Source organism: Rhodamnia argentea, chromosome 5, assembly GCF_020921035.1.
Source record: "Rhodamnia argentea isolate NSW1041297 chromosome 5, ASM2092103v1, whole genome shotgun sequence".
In the NCBI taxonomy this organism is placed as follows: Eukaryota; Viridiplantae; Streptophyta; class Magnoliopsida; order Myrtales; family Myrtaceae; genus Rhodamnia; species Rhodamnia argentea.
The window spans coordinates 6,031,285-6,043,303 of record NC_063154.1 but is presented as its reverse complement, the minus strand read 5'-3'; the positions used below and the strand labels follow the sequence as shown (position 1 = coordinate 6,043,303).

The 12,019-nt window shown below is 43.0% G+C and overlaps 3 protein-coding genes across 5 annotated transcripts; 2 read left to right on the top strand and 1 right to left on the bottom strand.

Annotated features, from left to right (window-relative positions):
• Positions 1-3,073: 3,073 nt before the first annotated feature.
• Positions 3,074-5,239, top strand: LOC115750140 (myb family transcription factor PHL8). Of its 2 annotated transcripts, none has more exons than XM_048278542.1 (6): positions 3,074-3,654; positions 3,760-3,836; positions 3,929-3,986; positions 4,091-4,166; positions 4,268-4,337; positions 4,418-5,239. In XM_048278542.1, exons 1-6 carry the CDS (start codon positions 3,528-3,530, stop codon positions 5,051-5,053), a joined length of 1,044 nt encoding a protein of 347 aa, XP_048134499.1. In that variant the 5' UTR covers positions 3,074-3,527; the 3' UTR covers positions 5,054-5,239. The 2 variants fall into 2 exon arrangements, with proteins under 2 accessions (XP_048134499.1, XP_030543178.1); XM_030687318.2 differs by having other exon boundaries at positions 3,083-3,654; positions 3,929-4,004.
• A 110-nt stretch (positions 5,240-5,349) lies between these two features.
• Positions 5,350-8,713, top strand: LOC115750112 ((R)-mandelonitrile lyase-like). 2 transcript variants are annotated; one of them, XM_030687287.2, is made up of 4 exons: positions 5,350-5,776; positions 5,938-6,582; positions 6,707-6,727; positions 7,775-8,713. In XM_030687287.2, the coding sequence occupies exons 1-4, from the start codon at positions 5,686-5,688 to the stop codon at positions 8,626-8,628; spliced, it is 1,611 nt and encodes a 536-aa protein (XP_030543147.1). In that variant the 5' UTR covers positions 5,350-5,685; the 3' UTR covers positions 8,629-8,713. The 2 variants fall into 2 exon arrangements, with proteins under 2 accessions (XP_030543147.1, XP_048134497.1); XM_048278540.1 differs by having other exon boundaries at positions 6,707-6,737; positions 7,779-8,713.
• Positions 8,714-9,886: 1,173 nt separating this feature from the next.
• LOC115754493 (E3 ubiquitin-protein ligase MPSR1-like) lies at positions 9,887-10,453 on the bottom strand. The gene has a single exon (XM_030693512.1). The coding sequence runs from the start codon at positions 10,451-10,453 to the stop codon at positions 9,887-9,889; it is 567 nt and encodes a 188-aa protein (XP_030549372.1).
• Between the last annotated feature and the right edge of the window lie 1,566 nt (positions 10,454-12,019).

The following is a 12,019-nucleotide window of genomic DNA, read 5'->3' as shown; positions in this document are numbered from 1 at the left end:
CATGATTGCCGATGACATGAATAATTTTTGCATTTTTTTTTTAAATTTTATGACTTTTTTTTTCTTCTTCCTTTTCCTTTTTTCCCTCCCATCGGCCATCGCCAGGACTCATCGATGGCCCATGGAGGTCACTGGTTGCCCTCGCGGGCCCCAGCCCAACGATGGCCGACAGACGGAAAAAGGGAAACAATAAAAAAGGGAAAAAAAAACAAAATATAAAAATATAAAAAGACGAAGAAAAAATTAAAAAGGCAATTTTTTTTTTGTAAAATCAAAATCATCCATGTTAGCGACATCCGACATAGGGAAAAAGAGAAACAATAAAAAAGAAAAACACAAAATCAAAAAAATATAAAAGAGGAAGAAAAATTTAAGGAGATAAAAAAAATTACAAAAAATTCCACGTTAGCGACAGCCGTGCCATGTAGGGCGGTTGGCGTTGACTAGAATGCTACGTCGGGGATTTCCCGTCAAAATTAGCCAGAAGGGCTAAATTGATAAATGGTCAAAAAGTTTAAGACTAAATTGGTACAATTGAAAGATCTAGGAATGAATTGGCTAATCATCAAAATGTTTATGACAAAATTGAAGCAATTAAAAAGTTTAGAGCTGAATTAATTGTCGTATAATAGGTTTAAGATTTTTCGGAAAATTGTCCCATCAGGACGAGCATGAGAGGAGGCGCAAGCAATTGTAGTGAACTTGAATGTGAAGTGTTAGGTGAAGAGTATCGAGTCGCTAGAAGCTTGTTGCGTAAACTTTCACAAAAGTTCGCCATCCAAGTCCAAAAGTCGAGCATCAACAACCGAAACGTCCCAAATGAATGAACTAATGAGGTACCTATGGACTTATAGTGACGAGTTTATGCTGGTTGGCGGAATGGATCAAACCATTACCATGTGCCATGTGGTAATCCTTTGTGCCCGAAATGGATGGTGGATAGGTGGTCGCACTTCGGGTGGACAAAAAACCGATGACACTTGCCTCGTGTAAGGAGGGCAAGAGCTAATGACGGGTTGCCGCATGTCCGGAAAACAAAGGCCAATATCAAGCCCGCTACAAAAGATTAGGGAATAGGTCAAACCATACCCGACTAATTTTTAGAGAAAATTAGTTGACGAGAAATATTTTTATTATGGATAACAATCAATGACAAACTATTTTCGCGAGTGATAAAAATATTTTTTCATTCATCCATTTTAGTAAGCGATACAATCGATCGTTTTTTGATTTTTTTTTTTTTCCAAATCTTGAGTTTTTCGTGAAACAAACTCACCCCGCGTTAAGAATGCACGTATATGTACATTAGGGTACTCAGATCAAAATGCAGATAAACTACAACATCACACTATACTTTTAATTAAATTGTGAACAACATAGGATAGCGCTAAGGAAACATAGTGATGAATGTTTCGGACCAAGTGAATGTGCGGCACCGAGAAGGCAGTGCTTTTGGGGAAGGGGGGGAAGTGATCAATCATTGGATTTTGATTCCGGCGATCAACACGACAACAACCCAAAGGAAAACCCTTAAAAGATCGATCTGATTCAATTTGACTTTTACACGATCTTTTGTTGGCCAATGACATGTTTTTATCTTCTTTTTCTTTTGGCACCCCTCTTTCTCTTTGGTGGAAATAGTGGTGTGGAATACAGGCTAATAAAGCACATGCACTTCCCCCCACTTTGGAATATAAGTTTCTTTATCACACAATTCATTTCTTTGATTGCATTTTATGTGGCAAAGAAAGTGGGAAAAGCCATAGAACTTGTGCCCTTTTGTCACTTCATAGAGTGGGGGGGACGCTCCTTCCAATCTCTAATCCAAGTTTAGAACGTGAGATCTTTCTTCTGGGCATCTGATTTCTGAAGCCAAGAGGGAGTAAATAAGAACATTGTCTCTTATGGGGGAAAAGGATTTGCCAGATAATGTAAATTTAACACGTGAAAAAAGAAGAAGGGTTTATCGAATAGATTGACCTCGATGTATTCATTATCCGGTCGGCTCGCCATCGAATGTTATGTAGCTGATGGCGGTGCATCGCGGTGTTAAAATGTACAGTGAGTTTGTGGTTGGCAAGTAGAATAATGCCATTGTTTGACAGGTTGTGCGAAGGGCCCGGGGCCGAGATTCTCTTCCTCTTTGGATATTTTCACCACAAGAAGAAAAGAAGAAACAGATGTTTGGTCTTCAATTTTTCTACGAAAAGATATGTGAACTCGATCGGGTTATAAGGAACTCGAGTGTTCGCTTCGGTATGATGGTGAAGATTGATTGAAAACGACTTCTTTTTCGACGTTTTCGGAAAAAAAAGGAAAAGAAAAGAAAAGAAAAAAAAAAAAGGGAGTTCTGGGAGAGATAAGAGGGCCGACTCGATTCCCCCTTCTCTTTTTCTGGTGTGAATACTTTGTCAAGAAAAGCATTAGGTAAGGTCAGGTGCTGTTGGACAGCGAATGAATAAATAAATGAATAAGACCAAAGTTTGATTCATTCATCGCTATCCTCCTTTGCTAAGAACAAAAGGAATCTGCCAACATCATCACCAATCCCGAACGGGTTCAGCTAGAAAGATGAAGCATTGTAAGATATTGAGGACCCGTTTTTCGTCTTCCGATTCTTCCAGATGCTGCGTTTAAGGTCCCTTGAGAGCATCATCTTTTCAATACACCGAGCGATCCGGAAGAATACTATTAGATACCGTAGAACACGGCCCGTTCGTCGAAAAGGCCATTTGCAAATTGTCACCGTAGATTAGCATGCTAATTCAGCAAATTAATCTCATCATACCTAGCATTAATCCAAGAAGAAGAGGGGAAAAAAACACAGCATTCCCCTCTAGTTTCATTTTTATCATCCTTGATCACTCCAAGCTTTCTCAAGTTTAAGGAAAGCTGTACTGTATGCATGGACTCTTGGTGGGCCACGCCTCTCTCATTCACCAGGGAATCAAGCAGAGAGAGAGGTGGGAAGACAGCAAGACAGGAACAAACCATGTACTTTATTTCTTGGCCTTCTTTTCTATCCTTTTGAGACTCCATCAAATTGATGTGTGTTGGGCTTTCTTTAATTTCTAGCTGCGCCCAGAGATTCCCCTCCATCCCACCCCTCCCTCTTTCAAGTCAAAGAAGAAAGAAAGCAAGAGGAGAAGGGAAAAGAAAAGAAAAGAAAAGAAAAGAAAATTCTCTAGAAAAGAAAAGTTGGTATGGATTGAGAGGGACTGGTAAAGAAAAGGGCAGGAGCCAGAGACCTGAGTGAGTGAGGGCATATATTCCCCTGCCCCAACATTGCCCCACTCATGTTTCCAGATATGGAGTGAAGGAACATAGGACAGCCCAACAACAACTCCACACGTTTTATATAGAGAACCAGGGACACACCCTTCCCCATAAACGACCAGAGCTCCACACCCGAGAGAAGAAGAAGGATCAGACACCCAAAACAACCCTCATAATCCTATGTTTTATGTTCCTGTCATCATCCATACTCTGTCTCTCTCAGTCCCATCATACAAGCAGCAGCAGCTCAAATGGGTCTGCAGAATCATCACAAGATGAGCCTGGTGCTGTCCACTGATGCGAAGCCCAGGTTGAAGTGGACTCCTGAGCTTCATCATCGGTTCGTCGAAGCGGTCGTGCAACTGGGTGGAGCCGACAGTTAAGTTTGTGTATTCCCAATTGTTTTGCGGATAAGAATGAGAGATTTAATCATCGGTCCGTGAGTGCATAACTGATGTTCGTGAGTTTTTATGTGGTGGACAGAGGCAACCCCGAAAAGTTTGATGAGAGCGATGGGCATTCCTGGACTGACTTTGTACCACCTGAAGAGCCATTTACAGGCATTTCTCATGCCTCAAATTGCTGCAGTTATCATTGTTGCAGGAACCAATTGGGAAAGCTAAATGAAAAGTTTGCTTCTTTTTTTCTGCAGAAGTACAGGCTTGGGAAAAGCCAACAGTCAGAGTCCTGCATTGACACGAAGCAAGAAGGTGAATTCTATGCAACAGGTTGAGCCGCTGACTGATGATCCAAATCTTTAGAGCATGTGTTCAATTGATTTCAATGACGAACTTGTTATGCCTCTTAATTGCAGAAAGCAAAGAGATTCAGAGTACAGACAAAGATCAAAATACCAAAATAATCGATCCATCGACCTTCCAAAGCAATGAGTAAGACTCACTGCAATATCACAACTTATTCAGTATTGATAATGGGGTGATTGGAATGGTTATACAGAGGGATGTACTTACCGATCCTGTTCATGTACCAGAAGCTTGCAGATAGCTCAGGCTCACCAAATGCAAATGGAAGTGCAGAGAAAACTTCATGAACAAATTGAGGTAAGACCAGTATGTGCGTTTTTCTCATGCAAGTCATTTAACTTGCTACAGATGCCAATATAGTTCCACTTTCCTCTCAGGTGCAGAAGCATTTGCAGCTACGCATCGAAGCTCAAGGCAAGTATCTCCAATCGGTACTAAGAAAAGCCCAGGAAACATTAGCTCGGTACAATAATTCCTCAGTTGGCATCGAAGCTGCAAAAGCCGAACTGTCTCAATTAGTTTCGATGGTTAGCTCCGGTTGCCCTGGTTCTCCTTTGTCCGAACTGACGGAATTAGGAAGTTCAGGCCTCAGTGATGCAGTTAGGAAACAATCGAAAGGTATATGCTCAGTAGAAAGTTCGTTAACTTCTTCTGAGAGTTCGGGTCGAAACGAAGAGAAGCAACAAGGCAATGAGCATGGCGAAACGCAAAACTTTAGTCCGACTTCAATCGAGCTTTGGTTAAGTAACATACGGCCAGAAGAAGCCCCTTCACAGAACAAATGCAACAAAGCCACAGGGAGGAAGAGATGTGCCAGCAGTAGTTCCGATGATAATAGTCTCGTTGCAAAACAATCTAGCAAAAGTTCTCCAAAGACAAGCTACAAGCTGAAGAAATGTGGACTGCCGGCGACACTCGACTTGAACAGCCCATATCAGGCCGACTTCAATCCAGGCCCGAAGACCATAGACTTAAACTTTCAGGGAATCGAACAGGCAAATGGGCATTTCTAGTTCTTTCAAAGTGTTTGGGACGAGACAGGTTTGCGAGGCTTATGGAGTGCACTATGCATCAAAATTCAATCTGAGTGCTGATCTTTTCGGTTGTAGACTTTGTATATTGGCATGTAAATGGACCCGCAAGAAATCCTCAAGGCACATTATATATATAGAGAGAAGAATCAATATATGTTGTGTGGATACGTGTTTCTTCTGTAGTCTCCTATCATGGCCGATATGCGCCATCGAATTCACCGTTAAAGTACATCATCCCATTTTAAAGCTCGTCTTAACTAATCCAGGCAAGTTGACTCCTGCACAAAAACACTATCATTGTGTTTCTGTCTTCAGCACAAGTGAGGCAGGACTGTACATTAAGTATGCAGATACATGAAAAGCGCATTGATTAAAGAATACAGAGTGGAGGAAACTCATCACAGAAGCGAAATCATTAGTTTGCCAAAAGAATAGGAGCGAATCATTGGTCCAACCATGTGTACGCAGGCGACAACAAAGCAAGGAAAATGCCATCGATTAGATTACACCAATAGCGCGTAGATACTTGATTAAGAGGGAGACGAGCTGTTAGAACTAATAAATGTGTCCCTTCTTCCTCCCTTTCAGCCAGATCTGGGGAAGGACCAAACATGGCGATTCTGCATAAAACTCAGCTGCTTTCATTAAGATCGATCCTTTTACTTCAGATTTTATCTTCATTTCCTTGTACACCGTGCCAAGGTATGCAACTGCACCTTCTAGTTCTTATCTTGCGCCGGAAGTAAGTATAGTTGCATCGATTATGTCATCCAGAATTATGCTTTCAGAATTATTGCAAATTTAAATTGACATTGATCTGGATTCTGATATCGTCTTTTGGTCATCTTGCTCCTACATTCTAGGAAACAGGCCACCTTACATGACTTCGGACCTCAAAGAAGTCTCTGGCAAGTCATTCGATTACATTATTGTCGGGGGAGGAACTGCAGGATGTCCTCTAGCCGCGACTCTCTCTGAGAAATTCTCGGTACTGTTGGTCGAGCGTGGTGGATCGCCTTACGGGAACCCCCTGGTCATGGATAGGAAATACTATGGTTTCTCGCTGCTCAATACCGATGAGTATTCGTCGGTGGCACAGAGCTTCATCTCCACAGAAGGGGTTCCAAATCACAGAGGACGGGTACTAGGAGGATCCTCCGCGATTAATGGTGGTTTCTTCAGCAGAGCAAATGCTGATTTTGTCAAAAGAGTCGGATGGGACGTAGAGCAAGTAGAGGATGCATACAGATGGGTGGAGTCGAGAGTGGTTTTCCAGCCGGAGTTGACCCCATGGCAGTTTGTCGCCGAGTTCGGATTCCTTGAAGCGGGAATTTTCCCGTATAACGGCTATACGCTGGAACATCTCGAAGGAACAAAGATTGGAGGAAGCGTGTTCGATAATTACGGAACCAGACATACATCGGCCGATCTCCTTGAGGCAGGGCATACAGAAAACTTGACCGTGCTCTTAAATTCAACCGTGAGGAATCTCCTCTTCTGCAATCAAAGTGAGCCACTCAGACCGCAATGTCTTAATGCGTTACGTTCATGCAAACTTTGGAAGAACTTGGCCAATGCCTCATGAAGGTCACATACTCAACACTTCCATTTGATATCTTTTCACTTTTGCAGGTGATAACAATGAGACCCGGGGGATGGATTGTTAGTGTGGACGATTTGGAAGATATAATTGGAGGGCATGTATGGTTAGGTTCCATTTGTATACTTGGCGGAATCTGGCATATCTTAACCAAACCTTTTGCATGGGCTCGTCGAGCACTTGTATGGTCTGGGGAGGCTTACTTGTCTTATAGTTTAGGTGCTTTATCTGTTTTTGGTTTCATTGCTTGTTGCTTTGTCTGGTTCAATAATACCGCTTATCCTAGTGAATTTTACGGGCCTACTGGGCCAGAAGCTTCTCAAGCTCAGGCATTTACTTTTCTAGTTAGAGACCAACGTCTTGGGGCTAACGTGGGATCCGCTCAAGGACCTACTGGTTTAGGTAAATATCTAATGCGTTCCCCGACTGGAGAAGTCATTTTTGGAGGGGAAACTATGCGTTTTTGGGATCTGCGTGCTCCCTGGTTGGAACCTCTAAGGGGTCCAAATGGATTGGACTTGAGTAGGCTGAAAAAAGACATACAGCCTTGGCAAGAACGGCGTTCCGCAGAATATATGACTCATGCTCCTTTAGGTTCTTTAAATTCTGTGGGTGGTGTCGCTACCGAGATCAATGCGATCAATTATGTCTCTCCTAGAAGTTGGTTAGCTACCTCTCATTTTGTTCTAGGATTCTTCCTATTCGTAGGTCATTTATGGCACGCGGGAAGGGCTCGTGCAGCTGCAGCAGGATTTGAAAAGGGAATTGATCGTGATTTTGAACCTGTTCTTTCCATGACCCCCCTTAATTGAAACAGGAGTCCAATGTTTGAAGTCAGAATCAATTTGATTCCACTATCCCGCAGAAAGTTTTGTGCTTTGATAAAAAAAAAAGGGGAATTTTTTGAAAAAGAAGAAAAATCTTTCGATTTATAACGTTTTGAAGAATTTTTTGGAGTCCGGTCACGGGATCTGAATATTAAGTATGAATCATAGTTAATATTTTGTGATCTATTTCGTGCTCCGGATACTCGAATGAATATCCGACGAGGTAAAACCATCTATATCAAGATGACAGACCCATTTTCTGTACTATCAATAGGAATGGCATTGCGTTCATCAAGAGCGATGGGAGCTTGGAAGAATCATACGAAGCTTACCTCAATCGCGCAAATGATTCGACATTGTTCAGTGAAGTCATTTTAGCTGCAGGTTCACTAGGGAGTCCCCAAATCCTGTTACTTAGCGGAATCGGTCCTCCTAAGCATCTCAAGAAGTTCAACATCTCGTTACTGAGTGGCCTCAGGGGAGTGGGACGGGGAATGCAAGATAATCCGTGCGTTGCGCTCCTCGCAGATGCCAAACCACAGAATCGGCTGCCCGAGCCGCCCGTAGTTGCTGGCATAGCCCATGATCTCAAATTCATCATCGAAGCGGGAATCCTCCCCGTAAGTCACAACTCGACGAGGATGCCGGTTGCTGTCAAGTATGCCTTCCCAGCATCAAGAGGGAGGCTGAAACTGAACAGCACGGACCCGAGGAAGAACCCTACAGTGACATTCAACTACCTGTCCAAGGAAGAGGACATGAAGGCATGCACAGAGATGGCGCAGCTGCTCCAGAGAGTCGTGAGGTCTCAGGCCGTCTCTGTTTTCCTGGGGGTCGAACACAAGGAAGAAGAATTGTCGGGAGGAGAAGAGCTCGCGAAGTACTGCAAGCAGAACGTGCGGACATTCTACCACTACCACGGCGGTTGCGGGGTGGGTTCGGTGGTCGATGAGGAGTACAGAGTCTACGGCGTGACGGGATTGAGGGTGGTAGACGGGTCGACATTCCTGGAATCGCCCGGGACAAATCCAATGGCTACGCTAATGATGTTAGGAAGATACCAGGGCATCAGAATTCTAAGAGAAAGAGGACATTTGGGTGCCTCCACCACCCTAGATCATCCCTAGCAAACTCTCTATGCGCAATTAATCCCATGTCAAGTTGACAACTTTATGTAACTTTCTTGATGCAAAATCTTGATCTGAAGGTGCATTGATCGTGTTTCCATCAATCTCTTTCTAAATATTATGCTCTCCAAGTTCGATGAAAAGGAGATTCTGCCATTCAAAGTGGAAATTAGTATCTTATCATCGCCACGCTCATTGTTTTGTATTAGAAACGAGTGCAGGTTCATGGTAATTTTTTGAAGGAAAAACTCCAAAAAAGGGCCGCAAGTGTCCTTCCTTGTTGTGTTAAATAAATACCCGAAATGTACATTATTTCAAATGAAGACCTAAAATGACTATATTAATCTAAAAAAAGAGCCCGAGTCACTTTAATTAAAGGCATTTTGGTCATTTACTATTTTATTTTTTCATTTTTCTTTTTTTAATAGATTTTGAAAATAAAAAATAAAAAACACAAGTAAGAGGATGGGAGATCGTCGCCCTACCACTAGTGGAGCGACAACTATGGCCATCGGGGTCGCCAGTGCCTCAATGAAGGCCACTAACCCCACCGATCAGGCCCTCGCATGAGTTGGGAGAGGGTAGCGACCCTCTCCCGGATCTGAGCGAGGGTTAATGGCCCGTTCGACCATAGGTTGCGGTCATTAGTTGGAACCGAGGTAGACAGCACCCCCTGACCCACTCCGGCCGGTGGTCCCGACTGATGATCACGAACCTTGATTGCACCTAAATGAGTGTTGTCGACCCTTGCCTCTAATCGGTGATGGTGGGGCAATGGCCACAAACGGATGTTTTCTTTATTTTTTTTAACTTTCTATTTTTATTTTTTTATTTTAATTTGATTTAACGAAAAATTAGATTAATTTTATATTTTTACAAATAAAAAATCGACCAACAAAGTCAACTATTTATTTAAAATAATTATAATCACTTCAAACCCTTTTTAATATAATAAAAATAATTTTAATTTTATTTAATTCGCTTCAAATCCTTATATGAAAAAATTGAATGTAATTGACCCCTTTCTTAAATTTTCCCTTTTCTGAATCGAACGAGTGACGTGGAGTTTGGATTTCTCTGAGCAAGTGTCTGAATCATTCAAGAATGGCCACTAACACTTCGATTGCCAATGAAATGTACTCAAGGCGTATAACGCTGTACAACTTGTATGGAACGAACAAGAAAAAGAGCGAGGGAAAAAAAAAAGGAATCTTTGACCAATCCATCGTATAACATGATCAGGATCGCCCCTAGAAATCTAAGAAGAAGAAGAAGAAGAAGAAGAAGAAACGTGACCGTCGCTGTCGGCGCCACCGACACCAAAAGCGAAGCTCACCCAGACTCCCCCTTCTCGCTTCTCGCGGGCCTCCCCTTCCTCGACCGGCATCTCATACCTGCACACGGGGCACGTCCCGCGGACCCCCAACCACCGCTCGATGCAGCCCCCGTGGAACCTGTGCTTGCACGGCATCTCCTTCGCCGGCTCTCCGGCCACGAGGTTCTCCAGGCAGATGGCGCACTCGCACTCGTGGCCTTCCTCGACCTCCACGGCCGGCATGGCCTCCACCGAAGCCCTCGACGCCGGCGGCCGCCCACCCCCGGCACCCTGCGGGGGTTCCGGGCCGGTCCCGATGACGACCAGGCTCTGGGTGAATGGGTTGATGAGAACGAACCGCTCAGGCAGGGTTAGGAAGCCGGAGCCGGATTGGTCCGGCGGAGACGCCGAGGTCGAGAAGCCAAGGAAGAAGGGGAATAAGAGAGGGAGGTTTATGCTGTGGAGGAGGGAGGCGGCGTCGGGTGATGACTGGGGAGCTTCGCTGGCCATTGATCAAGAGCTAGAGAGAGAGAGTGACTTTGACTATGGAGGATGAGAGAGAATGAGAAAAGGAGGGAGGGGGTTATAAGGGGGAAGGAGTTGGGGACATACTGGAAGGTTGTGGAAGGATCTGGAAACCAATCTTGGCATTTGGATCTTTGAAGTAGAAGAAGAAGAAGAAGAAGAGGAGGAAACAGAATGTCGGGCCAGATTCGATGCTTCGGGTCTCGAAAATGGGGGAGGGTCGAGACCGACCCGCTCCCTTGATCGGGCCTGATTTAGTGTCCTGGCTGGCCCATCAACAGAATATCACATACCCACCCAAAGTGGCTTCAAACGACTTGATCCACGGTTTCAGTTGGGCCTACTTCGGGTTTGTACCTTTGTTTTTTGTTTTTTTGTAATTTTTTTTTTAAGGTTCATGTCTGAAAATGTTGAAATGTGTTTAAAAAACACCAGCGCTTAATCGACCTCCATAATTTATAATTGAGGGAATGGAATAGCTGTTGATTGGTTAGTTTATCCGGGGTTGCCTAAACTGTCCCTAGATACATAAATTGCTTGGGTATTAAAGCATTGAGAGGACTTTTTCCTAACATGAGAGAACTGGGAAAGTTCTCGTGGATGTTCATTTGCCGGCTTTTTAATCAACCTCCGAGATAAAAGGGGTTGTTTTTGGGGATATGACATGGGTTGCCACAATAAACATTAGGGGTCATTTCGTCGATTAAATCTCGAGACACTGGATTCCATTAGAATGAGTAGCTTTTCCTGAACTAAATGTCTGGTAGATTTAGGGAACCCATCTAAACGAATATGAATTTTAATCTGGCTCACTTGTATGTTGTATCCGAGAAGGGATGACAATTTTGGCTTGCTTCAATCATGATCTGACATTTTGCGACTTTTCCAATTGGAGTGGGGGTGTAACACATTCTCCTCGCTTAGGAAGTTGCACTGATAATTTAGCCCATCTCATGAAATATGTACACAATATTCATGTCATCGGTCCCCTTCAAATATCGGAGGATTCACTTCACAGCATTTTATAGCGAGTCTTCCCACAATTCTTTATGTAACTATTGACAATCCTCAGAGCTTGCAAAACGTCACGCCTAGGGCACGATATTCGAGAAAAATAAATAAATAATAAATAAAATATAATTTATAGGACAATGAATATGAATTGATTTTTGTTTTGAATTTCGATTTTGAATTTCTTTTATTTCTAGTTAATAAAAACATAATAAGCAAGTTGGAAAATGTCGTGCCGATCTCAATCACCTTGTAACGAATTAATAGTACACAAAAAAGGTTATACTAGTTTCCAGATTTATTTTTGAATGGGAATTAGGTTAACAAGGACAAATCATCCATTCAGTTTTCTTTCGAGTTTTCTTAATAAAAAAGATTCGTTGAGGCCATCACGATTTAGTCTCGAAAGATGGAGCGATTGAGAGAATGTTTTAGATATTTTTACAAAAATATTTCTTTGCAACATTCAAATAATCTCAAACTCGACACTCAACTCAACTCTAGCACATCAATATCAGGCATACGCCTAACTGTGTTCAA

Excerpts from the sequence above, each read along its gene's own strand:
- LOC115750140 (XM_030687318.2), top strand. The coding sequence starts at position 3,528 with ATGGGTCTGCAGAATCATCACAAGATGAGCCTGGTGCTGTCCACTGAT. Across the intron at positions 3,655-3,759 it reads GCAACTGGGTGGAGCCGACA|AGGCAACCCCGAAAAGTTTG; the intron begins GTTAAGTTTGTG and ends TGTGGTGGACAG. Across the intron at positions 4,338-4,417 it reads AACTTCATGAACAAATTGAG|GTGCAGAAGCATTTGCAGCT; the intron begins GTAAGACCAGTA and ends CTTTCCTCTCAG.
- LOC115750112 (XM_048278540.1), top strand. The coding sequence starts at position 5,686 with ATGGCGATTCTGCATAAAACTCAGCTGCTTTCATTAAGATCGATCCTT. Across the intron at positions 6,583-6,706 it reads TCTCCTCTTCTGCAATCAAA|GTGATAACAATGAGACCCGG; the intron begins GTGAGCCACTCA and ends TCACTTTTGCAG. Across the intron at positions 6,738-7,778 it reads GAGACCCGGGGGATGGATTG|TGGCATTGCGTTCATCAAGA; the intron begins TTAGTGTGGACG and ends TATCAATAGGAA.
- LOC115754493 (XM_030693512.1), bottom strand. The coding sequence starts at position 10,453 with ATGGCCAGCGAAGCTCCCCAGTCATCACCCGACGCCGCCTCCCTCCTC.